The sequence below is a fragment of the Perkinsus marinus genome (assembly GCF_000006405.1).
Source record: "Perkinsus marinus ATCC 50983 genomic scaffold scf_1104296948436, whole genome shotgun sequence".
Taxonomy (NCBI): domain Eukaryota; phylum Perkinsozoa; order Perkinsida; family Perkinsidae; genus Perkinsus; species Perkinsus marinus.
Genome location: NW_003210195.1, coordinates 194795 through 213853, shown reverse-complemented (window position 1 = coordinate 213853; position 19059 = coordinate 194795). Strand labels below are relative to the sequence as shown.

The window sequence follows — 19059 nt, the reverse complement described above, 5'->3', positions numbered from 1 at the left end:
GAAGGCACAATGGAGGTAGTAGTAGGATGGTGGTGGTGGGAAGGGGTAGTATGGTCGTCATTCCGGCTGCGGCCTCATATTGCAGGTATTCATGTATGGGTTGTTGCTATTCCGATATATATGAGTATAACACCGAATATGCATCAATACTTGAGCGATATGTACTACTGCGTACCAAGAGCGTATGTTCCTACACCACGCTTGATATTGTAGACGGTGAACATGCCACGAATACTGCATGCAATACAAACTCGGATAGAGGCACCTCCACGGAATGCATCGAAGGGACATGTATCAGCATTAGTCGCTAAACGGGCGCATCTTGCTGAAGAGATAGCTTCCTTGAAAAGAGTAATCAACCCACGGGCTTCATTAACCTCCCAGTTTCCCATCTTTAGCGAATCGAGGACCTGCGTACGAGGCTCATAGCGATCTCTGACTCAAAGGGTGGGTCCAGCGAGGCCGTCATCGACCCGATGATCCTTTGGAGGGAGACCCTACAAGTATACAGTCAGAAGCTGCATGATGATATATCTGCCGAGTCTGAGGTTCGTAGAGATATTGCTGCTTTCATCAATGTAGCGCTCTAAGCACAATCACCGGGTATGGCCAGGTTTGGTGTCAGGAGAGTGATGCTGCTACTCATGGAGATAGTCCTCTTTATGAGGCTCCATCATCATCGTCATTGAGTGCATTGAACACCTTCCATACATATCATAGGCTTAGGGCTAACATCCATGCGTTAACTAATCATCGAACAGTATTATGCCAACAGTTACGGGACATATACCCCATCCTGTGGAAGCGTGAGAGCGACACACCCGAGTGAGGATGCTACTATTGTTGTAAACGATGGGGGATCGACTCTCAGGTTATGGTCTCCCTTGCTCACGTCACGGAGTGAAGAGCGTGGAGGAGGAGGTGATGCTACCAGCAGTAGAGCCACTCTATCCAATGAGTCTCTTGGCTCACTCAGTGTATCACGAATGTTTGCATCACGTAGCATTTCCATCATATTCGGGAGTAACTTCTTTCGGCGTAGGTTCAAGACTGGGTAGCTCCCATATGGTGTCGGGTACCTCTACAGACCTAGGTGACCTCCGTTCTGTACAGGGGGCTATCACTAAAGTGAGTGGTCCGATGGTGTGATAATGCTATTCTGCATATCCTTGCTTCATTATTATTCAGTACTCTCAGCTGGTGCCAGCTCTCAGCTGTATTGCTCAAATCCTCCAAGTCCACCTACCATTCCCATGCCAGTTTGGTTTGGTGGGCGGCTGTACAGCAAGAGTTGGCATGAGGCCTACACGCCGACAGCTGCCTTTAGAGCCTCGTGTTCTGCATCCAGCGTTGGACATATCGTAACACTCCCTGTTACCTTGTATCGTATCACATTCTCGTTGTTAGGTTGCCAGTAGTGCCTCCCTCCGGGCTCACTACGTCACCATATGTGCGGCATAGCAATTTAGATCCACATAAAATGCTCCAGGAGGATATTCGCTTCCTATCTCTAGTATGTCATTACTACCTATGTCTCGAAGTAGGACTTACATCTCAGATATGTGGTGTAGGGATAGGGTTCGAGGAGTACTCTACGGATGACTTAGCAGCAGCTCGATATTTGATCAATTCTCCTGACATCGGCAGATTGTACAAAAGTTCTTCATGTATGATGGTCTCGAACGGCTCCCGAAGGTACACGCGTGCACTCCTCGATCAATCAATAGCATTCCCCGGTGGCGGAAGGGGAGGAAGCTCTCGCGATGACAACGACTATGTTGATCAGCAGCCCAGCTCTGGCATGATTGATGAAATTGAGTGGAATATACTCGATTGAAGTGTCGCTGTACCATGGTATAAGTTTTCTGAAATGTGTTACTATTGTGATGAATATTCCATATCCATCAACGACTCTTGAGTTACTATTATTGCTGTTATTGTGCCAATGCTTCCTTAAACCCCGTTATCAATCACTTCCCTAACATCTGTGAAGAGCACTACCACATCCCGGTGATATCGACCTACGCAGATACGAAGGAAGGATACGAATCATATCACATGATGCCGCGTTACGTTCAGCTATACGCTCTAGGGTCTTCTGTACACGGTCATCGTGCACTACGTCTCCCGTCATATTCATGGAAGGCGTCGAGCTATAAATTATACACAACTTACTATACAACTCAAGCACAACTCCACTAGCTCAGTATGATGCATTATACTCGACATCATAACACCCGATTACCCCTTCTTATAACGGCACTGTCCATGTCCAAGCCTCATCCGGCTGCATATTCCCTCCCTACACTGGAGAGTCTGAGTGATTATACGACATTTAACCAGCTCATTGATTTGCATATCAGCATAGCGATGATCCTATTGTGGTAGGCATGATCATCCAAGTGGGCACCTACCAATTCTTACTCAATTCATGTATTTGGCCAGAGACGGATCTGCTATTACAATGAGCTATGGAGGGAGCAGACTACATATTGGAGGTTAATTCCTTCGTTTGATAGTAGTTGGTAAGCATTTTATGTACTCGAGCAGCATTCACTAACAACCCAAAAGTATGTGAGGTTTTTGAACAACTTGTGACGATGTCACAAAGCGCTGATGAACAAGAGAATTATCAGTTAACTTGACTATCACACAGTCTTTCTTGAGCCAGATATTGCATCCTCGACTTCGGCTTCAGTAAATTTGATGCGGCAAACCGGACATCTCACAACAACATGAGATGAACTTCCTCCAGACTGTCCTAGGCTATCATGATCCACCATGGACTTGAAACTACGAGAAAAGCACAATACTAGGATAGCGGTACGCGAGGGGCAGAAAGAGGAAGATAACCATCCTGAAGTACTACCAGCATCGATGGAACAATTCAGCACAGTCTGGTGATACACCACATAATACGTCTTCATACGTTTCAATATCACATCTACATATCGGGCATTTAGGCTTACAACGCCAATAAGAGCAGTTCTCTATGACCTGATACACACACGACATGCATACACAACGGAGGTATAAGCCATTTACGTTGTTTTCGTTCTGTAGAGAGAACAGCTCCTCTCCTACAGGTGACTCATACAGAACGTCATAATGCCCTGGTTTGGATAAAAGTATGGCATCCCAACGCTCATCCGGTCCCTTTGGAGCGGAACGGCCAACGGGTAAGAATCTACAACAAGGAATCAACATTTAAGCTGAGTTATACCAACTCCTAGATAGCTTCATCCGAATGCTACTACTCGACTCTTTGCAAAGCCGTCTTCATATCGCGGTCTAGTTTGACTGCTAGGAATCTGACGTTGAGGGCCGAAGCGGCTAGCATCATAGCCAAGGAGCCAGCCTACATGATCCAGAGATGAATGAAAGGAAGTATCCTACACTGCTTCCTACCTCCTGCTCATCAGTCCTCACCTCTCTATCCAACCACTCATCGAAGGTTTCAGCGTCACTGCTGGCTAGAGCCGCCTCTGCCAGTGGCATACCGCCAACCTGCAGATATTCAATTACTTCATACACAAGTTCACAGCCATATATCGTTACTTCCATGTCCTCATTCTCTATAGCATATTGATAGGTCGCTAGTCGGACTAAAGCCACGATCCCGTGATCCATGGTCTTGTCATTGAGAAGCTGAGGAGAATGGATCGGGCAGCCCTTCCCTCCCCCCCATAATGGGAGCATACCTCATTCCAAAAGTGTAGGGGACTATCAGCACTGGTGTAGTGTAAGAAATCTCTACCAGCACGTCGACGATATCCCTCCTCATCCCTCTGTAGTAGACCATGCCATCTACCATTTATCTTTTCACTACGACGGGCAAGATGGAGTGCATGATGAACGAAGGTATGGAACTTATCGATGTCTCCTTCCAACTGAGTGAATACATAGTCATTTATCATTCACAACGCATGAAGTCGGTATTCTAACAAGCAGAGGGCTATTCAACCTCCTTACAAGCATTCTCTCCACAAGTGTGGAGCCTAAAGCACGGTAAAAACAGTTACCATCACCACGTACACGACGCCAGTGTGTCGCCTTTACCTGATAGTCATAAAACAGAAGCCATGAACTCCTGACCATTACCATCAATAGCAGAAAGCCTTACTTTCTCAGCCATGAGCCTAATCTTACGCTGGTGTCCTGGGGAGTGAGAGAACTCTTCAGCGAGAGTTGTGAGAGGCTCAATAAACCCGAGACCGTCTGCTTTGGTTGGCAACACTTGTTGCTCATCGTCATCGTTCTCTATCGGACCGTCGCGAAGACTCATGGCAAACTTTAATATGAAAGAGTTGTAAGAATAAACTTCGAAACATACCAAAGCGATGACGATGATCATGAGTATAGTCAATAGCAGAGGCCCACCACTTGAGAAGACTACCAACACGATAACATACCCAGTGAATATACAATAGTTATCTGTCTTGTGAGTGATGGTACTGATGATGAGGGATAGTATCCCTGGTGTGACCATAAACGTGGAAGGGTGATGGAGTTGTTGCTGCTGCTGCTCAGGCTATGGTCATGTGCAACAGTGTTTTCCTATAGTAACACGTTTGCTTTACGTCTATAGCAACCAGGAAGGCTAACTCAGATCTTATCGATCACTACGGCTGTCATCATTCCGTGAAGTACTCCGGCTGTCGTCACGTCTACGACTAGTATGATGGTCGCTGGAACGACTCCTGCTACGACTGTCATCATCACGATGACGTTCATATGGAGATCGGGAACGATCCCTGACAACAAGGGGTGGTCAGGTGTTAGTAATGATAATGAGTGTGACACACTATACCTGGAGTTCCTCCTGTCCCTCGAAGAACCTCGACGATCCCCTCCATAAGGAGAGGGACCAGAACTCGTATAGCGACTATCGCCACCATAACGATCATCATAACGATCATAAGAACGATCACCATAGCGTCCACCACCGTATCCACCACCATAGCCACCCTTACCGTATCCCTTACCCCTGACCAGAGAGCGTGATGATGCATTGTGGTAGTAGATGGCAGTGATAATAGCAGCACTCACCCCTTGCCATAACTACTCTCCTTATTGTACATGGCAGCAGCTACTGTAATGCGGTTCCCTTGGAACTCCTTATTATCCATATCGCGAATGGCATCCTCAGCATCACGACGCTCATAGAACTGATTATAAGGAATAATCCTTAAAAGAAGTAGGCACTGACTGTACGTACTCTGACGAAGCCGAATCCCCTACTAACACCAGTATAACGATCGACTGGAATGAAGACATCTCCAATTTCACCGAACCTGAACAGGAAACGTTTGAGACTACATATGCAACATAAAGTGATCTGAGTAGGAGCGCGGTAGTGGGCTGTTAATATTGCTATACCGATGTCCTACTGTATGCAGCAGCAGCCACAACAACAGCAGGAAGAGCCACGGCCACCGCCGCCGTCGCAGCACGGGAAAGAAGAAGTTAAAGGATCAACAGCCACGGCTGGTAATGTCCGGGATTATAACAGGAACATCGACTTGACTGCCAATAGTAGCAGCAGCAGCAGCAGCCACGTATTGTACTAGATACCGAACTGTCGGTCGGAAGCTGGCTGGTTGCGGGTTCATCGAGTGATGCCTCGGTTCATGATCCTTATGATCATCGAGGCGAATCTATGAGCATTCTAGCCTTGATTGTGCTACTGTTCTCCACTGCTCCTTTCTCAGAGTTTCATCACTAGTATCAAACATTATCAGGTAAGGTAGTACTACTTCGAGAAGGCCTCACGTAGGTCATCCTTCCTCACCCTCTCATCGATACCATCAACCTACAATAGCAATGTACTCTTGATAATATGTCTCATCATACCTTAACGCTGAAGAGGTCGTTGAGTTGTCCAATGTTCATGATGTCTTCGACAATAACAATGGAGAAGGGGTACCAATTGAACTACAACTACCTAACCCCCCGCCTCTCTAAGCATGCAGTCTAACGCGGAAGACGGGCGTTGAATAGAAAAACGTTTGTACTATGACGGAGGGCGAGGGTTATGGCGTAATACCGGAAGGGGAGTAGAGATGGGCCCAGCACGTAAGGGATGCATTTGACGTGCTGACGATGTTCCCTCATCTTTGACAACAACTTGAGGCTCGGGTGCCTTAACCACCTCGCTCTCTGGGAGTGGCTTCAAGTCTGGCATCTTCTCGGTTTTCCGTCTATTCCACGAATGTGTATCAGACTTGATAGAGAGGAACTCTTCAGCATCAGCAGCCAGGTATCTGTAATAGGAAGGTAACTATCGAGTAAGAGGAAGAGAATACACACGCTCATCTTACATATTAAGTGGATCGTGGAAGAAACACCGATACAAACCACGAGCTTGTGCCCTCCCTTCCATCTCCGAGACGCTAGAGTCTATTCGGGGACTCCCAGCCCGAGCCTCCTTCTCCTCCACTCCTTCTGATGAAGATGTTGAAGGCGTTGGATGAGGGATGAGGCCCTCCTTAATGGTGTCGGTAATTGATGCCTCAAAGCCTTTACTCTCCTCCAAAGTAAAGCTATCACGGATGACCTTACGTAAAGCATCAGCATCGATGGCTCGGTACCTACATAAGGTAGGATTCGGAATTATTCCGCAGCCACCAGCATCCCTCCTGGATCATATTACGGCGACTTCTTCAATGTAGAGTAAATATACTCGGATACTCGGTCCTCCTCCTCCTCCTCCTCCTTCTCTGATGCTGTTGAAACACTTGGAGAGGCTTCATCTTCGTATCCTTTACGAAGGTAACTACAGAATACCATGAGCTCCTATACCTCGAGATGCATGGTAATCGATACTGTTTAGATACGATCCAACGCGTTTGCTACTACTGTTGCTGCTCAAGCTACTTACATATTATTGCCAGGAACGAATAGATCGGTCAGTAGAGGTAGCTCATGGTCAGGGTTAACTCCATTAGTAGCTAGATACTCCCTAGCTGTATCCAGGGGATAACGCCTTTGAGGGCAGCTCCTGAAGAATGCTGTCACGATGGGGCTTCGAGACTAATCATCTTACTCCGGTGTGGTGAGCATGGTAACCAAGTTATTGGCCACTTCCGTTTTATTAACATTGAGTCGGCACCAATTGTCGAAGTTGAAGGTCATCTCCTGTATCTTGGCTTCTTCGGTTCTGTCATCATCATCTTCAGGCCATGCCACTACACCCTCGAGTGACTGTCGCAAGAACATGTAATCAGGCTCGTAGAATACTCGAGGGAGTCGAGCAAGCACTTCACGTAGAGGTCCCAACCTAAGCAACAGTAGTATTGGTAAGAGGAGTGCTAACACTACTAATACTACTACTATGACTACCTTTCTTTCTTCTGAGAGTTCTTCCCCCAATCCAACTGTCTCATGAGCTTATCCACGGTAGCACTGCTCCCAAGATCCCGTATAAGGTGTTCTATCTGATAATGTTAAGATGACTTATTCATGCTCTCTACAACTCGCCATCATGTCACCTGCTTCATAAGATCCCTCGGTATATATGACTTCTTGCTAGCCCCATCGTTGTCATCATCGTCCACTACCTTCAAAGCTTTCGTCTTACGCAGAGCCTAGATAGTGCACCAACATGTCCAAGTGGGATCATCCACATGATGATGATGCTCCCTTACGAGTTCCATTCCGGAATGTGGACTACACCACATAACCTCATCCTTGAGGATAGTCCATAACACTTTGGGTTGTATAGGTATACAGCTACAGAGATGTACCTAAAGAGGAACAGAGGAGCATGGAGAGAACCATCCTCATCGTTGACTCGTACCAAGTAGTTCGTCCTCACGGCATGAGTATCACCAAGAAATAGCAGCTCACGAACAGTATGAACGAGGTGAGACAATGGGCAATGAGAAATCAACTGAAAATAGAGGTCAGTACGAACATGGGGAGTACGAATATCGGGTTCGAAATAAGTATATCTCTCGATGACGCTAGAACTGCGGGAAGCACAAGGAGAGACAACGACGAGTCCCACATATATCCCCTATCTGACGATTACCACGATGGCTATCATATTATGTGACTACTAGGACGATGCTTTACCGCATCTGTGCCGATAGAGGACTCATTTTCTATAGTTTACATCAAGACTCAATGGGCATGCCTCATAATAGGCTGCCTTCCTCTGTTTATATGTCTCTATTGCCTCAGCTCTCAACTCAGCTGTAGTCTTGGCTTTGCTACTGCTGCTGTTGCCATCGTTAGCTGTCTGAAGAAGCATCCAACAACTCGATGACCTCACATAACTGTACTCCATGCCCACTTTAATGTCTATATCATTGCTACTCTTCGGTTCATCCTTCTCAATTGGTTCCCGATACACATCCCTCACTAGAGCCCCCGATGGTGTAGTGTACAAAGGACCATAGCTTGCCCTCAATTCAGTGTCCATAGTCCGCTCTATATCTGTTCGTAATTCCTCAGCAGTAAGCCTTTTACTCATGGCAGACTTCACTCTCCTCTCTACCATCTCCTCATCGGATAATGTACCATCACCTATTCAATACTAATGGCCCTCACTCCAATGATTTGTTCAATACCTATTACAATCCCTTCTTTGGACTTGTCAGCTGCCTTCCGACGTGAGTAATGCATGGTACCAGGTGCAGGAAACGACTCCAAGAAGTGACGCGAGTCAACGGGAAATTTTCCAGCATTCCTCCGTACCTCACATATAGAAAGATCGGGTATAACCATGTTAGCAGCTACTCACTATATCGATGCATTTATCCACATCTTCATCTGACATATCCTTGAAGAATACATCACACTCGGCTAGAGCTGCCTTCACTTCAGAGGCTCCAGCTCGGGAATGATCGACATCCTCTGTGAACCAACTCTCGAACTGAGGAGGACATCAACCCTTGGGCTTCGATGATAAAAGAATGATACTGCTCACATAGATGGCTCTGTCGTCAGGATCCAATGCTGCTAAGCTGTATACAGTCTCAAAACCTCTGAAGGTGACCTTATCCTCCTCTATCGTGGGGTTCAGCCGTCCTTGATTTACGGGATCCTCCACAGCATTAATACTTCGATACAGCTCGTCCCAGTACTGTGATGGGGAGGTATACTCTCCTGCATCTAGTCGCTGGGAAACATACCTACGAATGACAGCATACTTAGTACACGGTTGACAAGGCTTCTTACCCAAGATATTTCTGCATCAATGGATTGCTTGTAGCTCGAGTAAGCTTAGCTACTACACCCTTACACCAGGTAGCCACCTTAGGCACCGTAAGGATATTGTCGACGTCCATTATGTAATAAGAGGCTCTTGAACATGGATAGAGCTGTATCCCCCATAACACTCAACAAATATTAACACATGAGAAACGGCATGTTTTCAAAATTACAGCACACTCAGTTGTAGATGATCAATGATAGATGTGAAGATATTTCTTGTATACTACGACCAATAGAGAGCCCATTGATGAAGCTTTTCCATAACAACAGGGAATAGTGCATTAGTTGAATCATTAATAAGGCCTAGGAAGCGGGACTCTGCCTCCTCTTCGGATATCTCAGGAGCCAACTTCTGTTCCATCCTAGATAATACCATCTGTGGATCCTGAACGGCACCATGAACCATAACAGAAGGACAAGATATCTATACCCATCATCAGGTACATAGTACTACCTGTTCGACGAGATCCTTTATATTAGCTCCTTGGACTAGGCCTACTAGACTCAATATAAGCTTTGAATTCATTCTCAGTATGCGATAAGCTGAGTAGCAATATTGCCGGAATAGCCTAAAATACTCAGAGTTCTGCCCACCCATACCTGAGATAATCCTCAATGTTGTACAGTAGGAGTATATATCACCTTCAACCATCTCCTTACATAGCTTCATAGGTGGTGGTAGGGGCTTAGGGTCTCGACCAAATATATACCCAAAGTCAACGTGGAACATATGACCCACATCGTCTACCATGAGATTATCCAGATGTCTGTCACCAATACCCAACACATACGTTATGACACAGTACCTGATTTGTCATACCTTCATTCAAGACTACTACTACTACTACTACTACTACTACTACTACTACTACTACTACTACTACTACTACTACCCCTCTACTACTACTACCCCTCTACTACTACTACTACTACTACTACTACTACTACTACTACTACTACTACTACTACTACTACTACCCCTCTACTACTACTACTACCCCTCTACTACTACTACCCCTCTACTACTACTACTACCCAGCGCAGCTCCGCGAGAATGTTTCCAGAATCTCCTTCAGTCTGGTCGACTCAGTGCCTTGAGCTCCATTACTTGCCTTGGCGCAATGCTTGAAATACCTGAGCAAAGGGGATAACGCTCGACAACGAGTAGTAACAATACGTCATGAGGTTGTTGCCGTTCTCTCGTAGTGCTGAGCTCAGTGTTTTGCTCTTTGAAACGAATTCAATCATACCATCACGGGGTGATAGCGCCACAACCTTATCAACCACAGATATTGACGCAGACAACAGGAGAGTCGTTACTACTACCTTATAAGGGGTAAGGCGAAGATCTAGACCATACTTCTTGAACAGAGTGTCCATAACCGTTATCAGTTGTAATATGAGCTGGTCTTGTCGAAGATCATCCCCCACCTTGAACATGTACTGTCTTATATCTTTCCCAACCTGTTGTTGTTGCTGCTGTTGTTGTTGTCTCCAACGTTGATGTCTCTGCAAACATCACATCAGTAAGCGGCACACAAGATCAAGCCGTAACCTAGCGTACCACCAACTCAGTGCCGCTGGACGAGCTCCTACTCGTAGCAGCAAGGTAGTCCGGTCCTGTCGGTTTAACCTCACAGGTCAATACTATAGGCATCATCGAACTCTTGATACAAAAGCTCCTGTTAGAGTCAACTCTGACCAAACGTAGACTCGGGTCCACTGGTAATGGTGGGGCTATGGCTGATGGTATTGGACGCGTAAGGTCAGCGCTAATACCGAGGTATATCGGATATAATACATCGTAACACTATTACTAGAGTCCACTGCCGTTATTATTGCCTGTTGCACTGGGATCTCCCGATGCAGTGAATGTGCCCTGGAGAGCTTCCCTCAGTCGGGCATTACGTCGATCAATCGAGTCACGTGACCTACGTCATGCAGTGATCTCATATACAACTGATGGGGACCTACCGTCCAGCATGTTTAACAGCTCTAGCCACATCAAGCAAGCGTTGTCTCAACGCGCACTGGGCCTCTATCGCCTCACGTATCCTCGGACCTTGTGGGTTCTGTGTCTCACTTCGACCCAACTCACGCCAAAGATGCTGAGCTACACTATAGGAATGCTATCGTGATTCACATGATAGTGCCCTAGGTATTACCAGTGAGACTGAATATGTCGATATTCTGACCAGCTGCTGCTGCTGCAGCTGAGGAAGGAACCTCAGGGCGGACGAAGCCAGCCAAGTCTGGATCCATCTCCTGCTCCGACACATCACCAGCACCGAAGGATGTGTTCCTAATGATGAAGCAATAGTCTGTCCAACCCAACATAAGGTCATACCCTAGTGAAGGCCTCACATCAACAGGTCGGCCCTCCTGAGCACCGTTGCCACCTGCTGCTGAGGATGGTGAGGTATCTCCAACAATCGGTGAGGTGTCTGGTGAAGATGGTAGGAGCCCTTCTCCTCCTCTGTGGTCATTGACGACAGAGCCACCACTGGAAGGAGGCCCATTGCTCGCCTCGCCTCCAGAGGACAGACCATCACCCGCCTCTGCTGGTACAGTGGTAGCATCGCGAGCAACGTGTAGTGAAGAGGTATTAGCATTTACCAACATAGGGGTGGTGCTCCGTTGGACGACCGGAGGCGCAGCCGTGGATGCACTGCTAGTAGATGGTGTACGTCTCTCAGCCTACAATATAGGTGTGAATCCACACTAATAAGAGACTACCTGCAACATCCAAAATAGAGTTGTAGCAATAGGCAAAGACTTCGTTGCCCTTCGAACAAGGAACTGTGCTAGTGGCCTCCTACCGAATCCTCCTCCTCCACCACCAGTACTGGTCCCTGATTATCCACATTGGGGAGTCATCAAGTGGAAGATACCTCGACGTTACCTCCACTTGAATCCTGGTCCTCACGAATATGCTGCTGAGGTTGCTGACCGCCATCACTGGTGGCGAGTGACGGTGCCATCGAAGGCTTCTCGTATCTGAACACATAGCATTGAAGATATCATTGAAACTCAGCCAAGATGGTACTACCTCAGTGCAAGAGTTAGCTGTAGTAGATAAAGGGATAAGATAGCATCATCAGTAGATGTAGCCTCTAGACGTGATACTGCATAATACCATACAGGAGGTGGTGGTGGCCTCAGAATAGCCACAGCCCCAGGAGTCTCCACTGGAGATGGAGTTGGGGTTAGCAAACATAGTGCATCATCGAATCCCAATGGTGCCCAAGCATCTAGGAGTGCTTGAGCCTCTTCTAGTTCCTCGACATCATTCCAATCAACCGCCTGCATTACTCGTTCTAATGCTTCTGGTTGCTTACTCAAACCCCAACAGTACCTATTCATAGACAGACAGTACTATGATCATCCGAGCTCCCTGCTAAGCGCCGCACCTCAGGAGAATATGTTTCTGGCCAAGAGTGAGAGGCTGAGAGATAACAGGGAGACGGACAAGACGAGTTAGGGCCCTATTTTCCTCAGCTGATGGCCTGGGTGCGGCTGCTATAGCTGCGGCTACATTACTCTGTCCCTTTGGTAGATGTGGTAGTTTACTTGTGTACTTCCTAGATAGTTTATCAGCTTTAATAGCACTAGGATGGATACGATGGGCCTCATAATCAACAACAGGTATGAAGTGTACAAAAGGCGCGGCAGCCCCGTTACCCAGACCGCTGGATTCAATAGCCAGCATCTGAGCAGTCTTAGCCTCTACCCCCTCGACAATGCCATCAATAGCAGTAGACCGAGGGACAGCTCTGATCCCATCAGTAGGGGCTAGCATCCAAGGTATACTGGTCGGATATGGAATAGTGTTAGAAGGCACCAACCGAGTAGATGGTGGCACTGCTGCTAGCAATGTTGTCCGAACAGGCTCCTTCGGCCTAACAGAACAGTACAGCACTGGAGCCTCGGTCTTCGGGTTTAGTTCTATAATGATGTATCTCCTCTCACTGTTCAGCAGTGTATGTATAACATCGCTACTGGGTGGTGGCGATGGTGAAGCAGGTGTAATACTGCCGGTAGCTCTGGATGTACACTCAGCCTCATAGTCGACTATCAATGCCTCCTTCACACTATCATCCCCCTCCTCTGTGAATATCCTATTATTAGAGTTCTCACCGACATCGAGACCACCACCAATAACAACATCACGAGTGGGAGCATGAGAATAATGATAGCGATGATGGGTATCCCATGGACAAGATGCCAACACTCCGTCCTGGTCTAGTGGCGGCCGATCCCTTCCCTGATAAAGCTCCATGATCCTACGCCCCTGTCTAAGTACACCACGCTCTGTGAACACTGGCAATACACACTGACCAACACATTCAAAGTGATGGCTAACGCGATTGACCGTAATGACAAGGGTAGCAGTGGAAGGCAGCTCACGTATCTTATGGAGGTATATTGATTTGTAGGAGTCCCAAGCACTTACAGGATATGTCGTCCCAAGTGTTAATTCATCACGTCGAGGTTGGGTATGTGCAGCTACCCAAGACTCTTCTACTCCTGTTGGTGTAGATACTGTCTGGAGTGGTGCACCATATGTACTCCTATTGCATACTACCTTACCATCTACCATAAGATCCATCACCACACTACACCTGATATCAACCACCACTATACTATCAGCAACCTCGGCAATACTCTATCCTACCACATAGTAGACTCCGATACACGATTCATCACTCCACATACACTGAGTGATAGATACAGAGGGACATCACAGGAGTACCTAGGATGCTCCAGCATGGTAATACATGGGGCAGTAGTAGGGCACTACATAAACTTGCATACTTGACCCCCACCACTGCTAGAAGAAGGCAGTGTTGACGTGGCATCACCAATGACTGCAGTAGCTCTACCCCCGACCGAAGATGAGGGAGATGCTACAATACTACTCTCAGAGGCCGCATAACGACCTCCTAATTGTTCGGTCATCATTACAGGTGTGGTTTAAGGGATACAAACATCCTACTACTGTGAGTATATGTCCAGACTAGTACAGCATTGCCAAGGAGGAGCACTTCCAAACTCAATACAATGGTGTTTAAGAGAAATCCGAATAAAGATTTGAAGTGATGGCATATGGATGTAAGCCAACCCAACTTCCAACCCCAATGACGCTAGCTACCGTCATCATGTAGAAACTACTATGGCAAGTCGAGGAAACAGATGATCCCAGCAACTGTAACCCCAATGGCCTGATTATCATCAACTAGGGTCACCGTGAGTAGTCGAATACCCTGCTGGCCGAGGGGTGATGAGGAGGCGTTGTCTACTGGGTTTTGGCAGCCTCGGCCTCCTCACGGGCCTTCTTCCTCATCGCTGCCTTGTTGATCTTAACATGAATCTTCTGTATCTGCTGTAATCTGAGATAGAGCAATACTACACATGACTTTTGTATGGGAGTAAGCAGAGCTACCTGAGGCGCTCGGGCACTAGACGAGTTGCAGCCCAATACTGTAGATGATGAGCCCAATGGGTGGCAGTCCAAGTGTAGCCAGCCTGGTCGGGGAAGGACAATTGTCGGAGTACAGTGTCGGCACATCTAAATACGAAAACATAGTAGTAAAGAGAGTAGAGGAGGAATTGACGTACGTCATGGGGGAGGTAATTAGCCAACTCTCCTTCTTAAGCTTGCTCATGTTGCTCATAACATAACCAGGATTAACAGCGAGGAAATCAATGCCCTTAGCCCTATACTCTTCATATAAGGATAAACTGAAGGAGTAAGCATATGCCTTACTAGCACTATAAGGTGCCAACATAGGGGCTCCAAGAGGGCCAAACATAGATCCAAAAGATAGCACTGCTCCACCATTATTCCTCTTGACCATTTGAGGGAGCAAGGCCTTGGTGATGAATGTATTAGCACGGATATTCACGTTGATAATATCCTCGACAACCTCATCAGTGTGATCAGTAAAAAACTGTGGGAAGGGATTGTTCACACCAACGTTGTTGACAAGTAAGCATAGGTCAACACCCTCGCAGGCCTTAACCAGAGCAGGTAGCCACTTCTCGGTAGGTGTAGCAAAATCACAAACAACAGTAATGATCTGACAAAAATGAGGACAACAATCCTAACTCCATATATACCAGTGCGAATACCTCAGCTGGGCCCTTCCCCTTAGCCTTAACGTCATCTTGGATCTTCTTCGCACACTCCTCCAATTTGGACTCGCTACGACTGGCGAGGACTACACCGAATCCCCGCAAGGCAAGAGTATGAGCAAAACCAAAGCCAATACCACCAGTGGCACCACTAACCTGTTACAAGCATCATCATCATCATTCAACACTTTCCAACGATGATACTACTACCATTGCGAAGGGTCGTTTGCCAGGCTCCTCATATTTCCTTCTAAGTTGCTCTGGTGGGGGCAACATGAAGTAGAAGCGTACCCAGCATGCAAGCTGGTATAGCTTAGTTGCGACGAAGATGGCGCCGATAAGAATTAGGATAGTACCGAGCATTGTTCCGAAGAGGATGAGCCAGTGTACTACGTGCTTGTGAGACGTTTGCGTGCGCCCAAACAATCGATATGTTTGGCATGTGGTCTGTAAGGCGAGGGCTGAGCAGTTGTCGAGGTTTGGCTTTTAGCCTAAGGAGAGCCTTCAGTGCTAGGCCTATAGATCCATGGGAAGAGGTAGTATAGTTGGCTATCGAGAGCTATGACCTACGGTGACTTCGTCAGGTTGAGGCGCATCGTCCCCGTGTACCTACTCTGCATGGTTATCGTCGGCCTGCTGCCGCACCTCAGAACCAGACAGACATACCTCGCGAGGACTTTCATAAGTTTATGAGGTTCCTCTCTCTCTACCTCATATCGTTGAAGGATCATCTTCTTCAGAGGACGGCCTCGACGATTTCCTGACGAACTAGCTCACTTCCTTTTCACATGGGCCATTATTATATTCATGGCTTGTGAGTGATGGAATTGCTTGGCCTATGTGACTACTCCGTCTACCAGGTTTGACCGCAGGAACCATGTATAAACTGAGGCCTGATGATTTCGATTGGATTGAGCAGGAAAGGTACTGATGCTTGCTGTATCAGCTACCTGGCTGACTGCATAGTACAGATCTAAAGCAGAAGCAGCCAAGGCACGTCTCGATAAACGCTTGGAAGCCCAGAAGAGTGCAGCCAGAGCGATACAAGACGGGCATGCGGGCGATGATGGGCAGAGTACTTCTGATAAGTGAAGGATAATCTATTACATGTTTCATCGTTTACAAAATACGTTTGTTATTTCTTCAATAGTAACGCTATCACGTCAAGGGGAGAACGATGGTTTTCGCGGGGCGGGGTACCAGAGAATGGTCGTTGACCATGGTGATATACTCTTCACACAACACTAACGGGGTAGCTGTAGTTTATTTTCAACTCAAAGAGCATCGTCACCCTGCTCCAATGTGTCCTTATCCCTGAGGTATCTACCATACTAGATGCTCCAGTTCTGTGAAGTAAGGTGGTAAGTACTCAGCAATATCATTCTGTAGTTGGAATATCCTTTGCATTCTCTTATCCTCTACGGAAGGGTCTCGACTTACCTAATATCGATGATTTTGCTAATCCTCGTATATCTACATATCACCTTCATACTCATAACCTCGCCTGCTACCAAAGGATCTGGCAGTAGTGACAGAGGCATCTCGATCGACTGATGGTCATATCTACTCCATCAACAGGAGCAAGCTCGATAGAGAAGTCTATCACGTCATGAGAGTTGCTATGTCGTTCTCGAGATTGACTCGCCCAACGAAGAACCGATTATTTGCTGAGGGAAGCATCGTATGATTCATACATGATAGCCATAGACGATAGAGCTACTATCATCGTCACCTTGCATCGATAGGTATGGAGTGGGTTCATCATTATGAGCAGCAGCAACAGCACTGGCATCTACAGTGGACTGAGCCGGTGATGTTCTTATGATCGAACTTGATATTGACATGAAAGTGATGATGCCGAGTAGAAGCAATGGCAAGGAATGGACAACTCACCCCTTAATGGTAGTAGTAGCAGAACGACAACACAACATTCGTATTAATACTCCAATTTTACACAACATGCCTAGACAGTAGTACTCTCATTCTACCATGTCATCATTCTCATGACCCATCCTCTTCATTGGCGTACCATCTTTTCCCTCTTCACCACGCCAGCACGCTATTAGCAATGCTGGCAGACACCATGGTGTGGGAACTATCCCACCAGCAGTGTTCGTATTGTATATATCATCTTGTGTGGCGACAGGTGGTGGTGGAGGAGGATGAGGAGATGGTGATGGAGGAATGGTTATCGATCTAGACAGGGCTCCACACAATCATCTGTTGTAATCGACGAATATACCGTGGATCCAGTAGTCCTTCATCGATCTTGTTGAATATACGAGTAGTCAGTGTTCGGAATACTTCTTGTACACCTTCTCCTGTAGCAGCTGATGTCTCCATAAATAAAGCCGAGTTCTCCTGGGCGAAGCGACTTGCCTCAAGAAAGGATACCTTGTACTGATCATGTGGATATCCTCGAGCTTAGTAAAGGCCCACCTCTCGTTGATCAGACCCAAGGTCTTTCTTGTTTCCTAATATGACCACAGACAAGTCTTTCTGGCCTGTCTGACATCGAGCATCTTGAAGCCATCCTGGTAGATGGTTGTAGCTCTCTCTTGATGTGATATCATACAATAGTACCACACCAGCTGCACCTCCATAATAACTCCGTGTTACACTACGGTACCTGATCAGAGGCACATGGATCTGCCCTATTTCACCCTGTACACCTCTGTTGGCCTGCTGTATCCCATATCTGTAGCTTCACCCGTTTGCTATTGACCTTAATGACCTTGCTGGCGAACTCTACCCCTATAGTATGCTCAGATTGGTCGTTGAATACACCATCGAGAAATTGTCGTATTATACATGACTTTCCGGATCCAGCGTCCCCTATTATAATGATCTTGAGCCGTATATCATATTCATTCTCTTGCTTCCGCTGCCTCATCGGTGATAAGGACAGTGCAGCAGCAGCCATCGCCATTTGTGATGGCTCGCTGGATGCCACAGACGAGCATACTGAGTTATCCGAGGTGTACCTCATCAATACAGGAGAGAATCAATTGTTATCTACAGACTACCTCAATCCGCATTCACTAACATGACACCGTTAATAGCATTATATCAGAAACTATCATCATGATGATGATGAAACACGACAACATGATTGATGTGTCACACTCATTACTCCTCATCAACAGCCCTCCTCTCCGGTATTCCCGCCTTGCGACGGAACTCTCTCAGCTTGGCATCAAACCTTCTCTCGCTCACTCCTTCTGACTTGTACACATCCTCCTGTATGAACGACTATCGTTGGGGACCATTCGTGATAGTTACATGCTGTAATTTGCTTTCCTGTTGCCGCTGCTTCTCTCTGAGCCAGTAGCTATAATCCAACTCTGGTGCTATTTTGGTGCTCAGAACCTGCTCAATGGTGGGAGCGCAACCCCTTAGTCAACGCCTACTTGTAGCATTGCATCAGCACGCTGTTGGGATACTCTAGGCTTCGGTGATGTTGGGTCTGAAGAAAGCTTATCGGACCGGTGCATAGAGAGCGATATACCTGTCCGATAGGCATGTGGCTGGGGTACAGCAAGTCTACTAAGTCGATATACTAACCATTGTACAGGATCCATGATAGGAAAGGTATGGTACACCTTAGGAACCCAGTCATATCTGTTATCGGGCTACGAGAGCATTGATGAATTACTGCCCACGTACGGTGCAACACACATGACTTCAGCTCGGCATACTGCCTTA

The 19059-nt window shown here is 46.9% G+C and overlaps 9 protein-coding genes across 9 annotated transcripts; 2 read left to right on the top strand and 7 right to left on the bottom strand.

Moving 5' to 3' along the window:
* Nucleotides 1–2611: 2611 nt before the first annotated feature.
* On the bottom strand, nt 2612–4323 carry Pmar_PMAR005874 (conserved hypothetical protein). Its single transcript, XM_002778698.1, has 9 exons — nt 4124–4323; nt 3973–4059; nt 3702–3890; nt 3559–3648; nt 3409–3507; nt 3258–3358; nt 3046–3187; nt 2870–2997; nt 2612–2793 (listed from the first exon to the last, which is right to left on the bottom strand). The coding sequence occupies exons 1-9, from the start codon at nt 4283–4285 to the stop codon at nt 2649–2651; spliced, it is 1143 nt and encodes a 380-aa protein (XP_002778744.1). The 5' UTR covers nt 4286–4323; the 3' UTR covers nt 2612–2648.
* A 282-nt stretch (nt 4324–4605) lies between these two features.
* On the bottom strand, nt 4606–5012 carry Pmar_PMAR005873 (hypothetical protein; the record flags this gene model as incomplete). The annotated part of the gene is made up of 2 exons (XM_002778697.1): nt 4606–4754; nt 4811–5012. The coding sequence occupies 2 exons, from the start codon at nt 5010–5012 to the stop codon at nt 4606–4608; spliced, it is 351 nt and encodes a 116-aa protein (XP_002778743.1).
* Nucleotides 5013–5045: 33 nt separating this feature from the next.
* On the bottom strand, nt 5046–9293 carry Pmar_PMAR005872 (serine/arginine rich splicing factor, putative; the record flags this gene model as incomplete). The annotated part of the gene is made up of 18 exons (XM_002778696.1): nt 5046–5168; nt 5219–5294; nt 5757–5812; nt 5854–5934; nt 6047–6263; nt 6321–6590; nt 6653–6775; nt 6881–7000; nt 7046–7279; nt 7342–7436; nt 7491–7586; nt 7647–7745; nt 8117–8242; nt 8297–8529; nt 8574–8700; nt 8747–8878; nt 8933–9137; nt 9184–9293. The coding sequence occupies 18 exons, from the start codon at nt 9291–9293 to the stop codon at nt 5046–5048; spliced, it is 2523 nt and encodes an 840-aa protein (XP_002778742.1).
* Nucleotides 9294–9442: 149 nt separating this feature from the next.
* On the bottom strand, nt 9443–13018 carry Pmar_PMAR005871 (phosphatidylinositol 3-kinase class, putative; the record flags this gene model as incomplete). Its single annotated transcript, XM_002778695.1, has 15 exons — nt 9443–9604; nt 9674–9819; nt 9862–10025; nt 10255–10353; nt 10397–10494; nt 10546–10728; nt 10784–10866; nt 11047–11150; nt 11194–11332; nt 11385–11521; nt 11567–11916; nt 11956–12071; nt 12122–12216; nt 12269–12574; nt 12630–13018. The coding sequence occupies 15 exons, from the start codon at nt 13016–13018 to the stop codon at nt 9443–9445; spliced, it is 2571 nt and encodes an 856-aa protein (XP_002778741.1).
* A 1308-nt stretch (nt 13019–14326) lies between these two features.
* On the bottom strand, nt 14327–15717 carry Pmar_PMAR005870 (short chain dehydrogenase, putative; the record flags this gene model as incomplete). The annotated part of the gene is made up of 5 exons (XM_002778694.1): nt 14327–14609; nt 14663–14788; nt 14839–15299; nt 15352–15510; nt 15565–15717. The coding sequence occupies 5 exons, from the start codon at nt 15715–15717 to the stop codon at nt 14516–14518; spliced, it is 993 nt and encodes a 330-aa protein (XP_002778740.1). The 3' UTR covers nt 14327–14515.
* Nucleotides 15718–15938: 221 nt separating this feature from the next.
* Nucleotides 15939–16168, top strand: Pmar_PMAR005869 (hypothetical protein; the record flags this gene model as incomplete). Its single annotated transcript, XM_002778693.1, has 2 exons — nt 15939–16048; nt 16095–16168. Coding segments are annotated over 2 exons (184 nt in total), but the record flags the coding sequence as incomplete, so codon positions are not given.
* A 63-nt stretch (nt 16169–16231) lies between these two features.
* On the top strand, nt 16232–16446 carry Pmar_PMAR005868 (hypothetical protein; the record flags this gene model as incomplete). Its single annotated transcript, XM_002778692.1, has 2 exons — nt 16232–16278; nt 16326–16446. 2 exons carry the CDS (start codon nt 16232–16234, stop codon nt 16444–16446), a joined length of 168 nt encoding a protein of 55 aa, XP_002778738.1.
* A 182-nt stretch (nt 16447–16628) lies between these two features.
* Pmar_PMAR005867 (Rab2, putative) lies at nt 16629–18283 on the bottom strand (the record flags this gene model as incomplete). The annotated part of the gene is made up of 9 exons (XM_002778691.1): nt 16629–16677; nt 16724–16794; nt 16839–16917; nt 16961–17021; nt 17087–17156; nt 17343–17550; nt 17597–17748; nt 17794–17983; nt 18018–18283. The coding sequence occupies 9 exons, from the start codon at nt 18281–18283 to the stop codon at nt 16629–16631; spliced, it is 1146 nt and encodes a 381-aa protein (XP_002778737.1).
* Nucleotides 18284–18483: 200 nt separating this feature from the next.
* Pmar_PMAR005866 (hypothetical protein) lies at nt 18484–18877 on the bottom strand (the record flags this gene model as incomplete). The annotated part of the gene is made up of 3 exons (XM_002778690.1): nt 18484–18594; nt 18637–18723; nt 18863–18877. The coding sequence occupies 3 exons, from the start codon at nt 18875–18877 to the stop codon at nt 18484–18486; spliced, it is 213 nt and encodes a 70-aa protein (XP_002778736.1).
* Between the last annotated feature and the right edge of the window lie 182 nt (nt 18878–19059).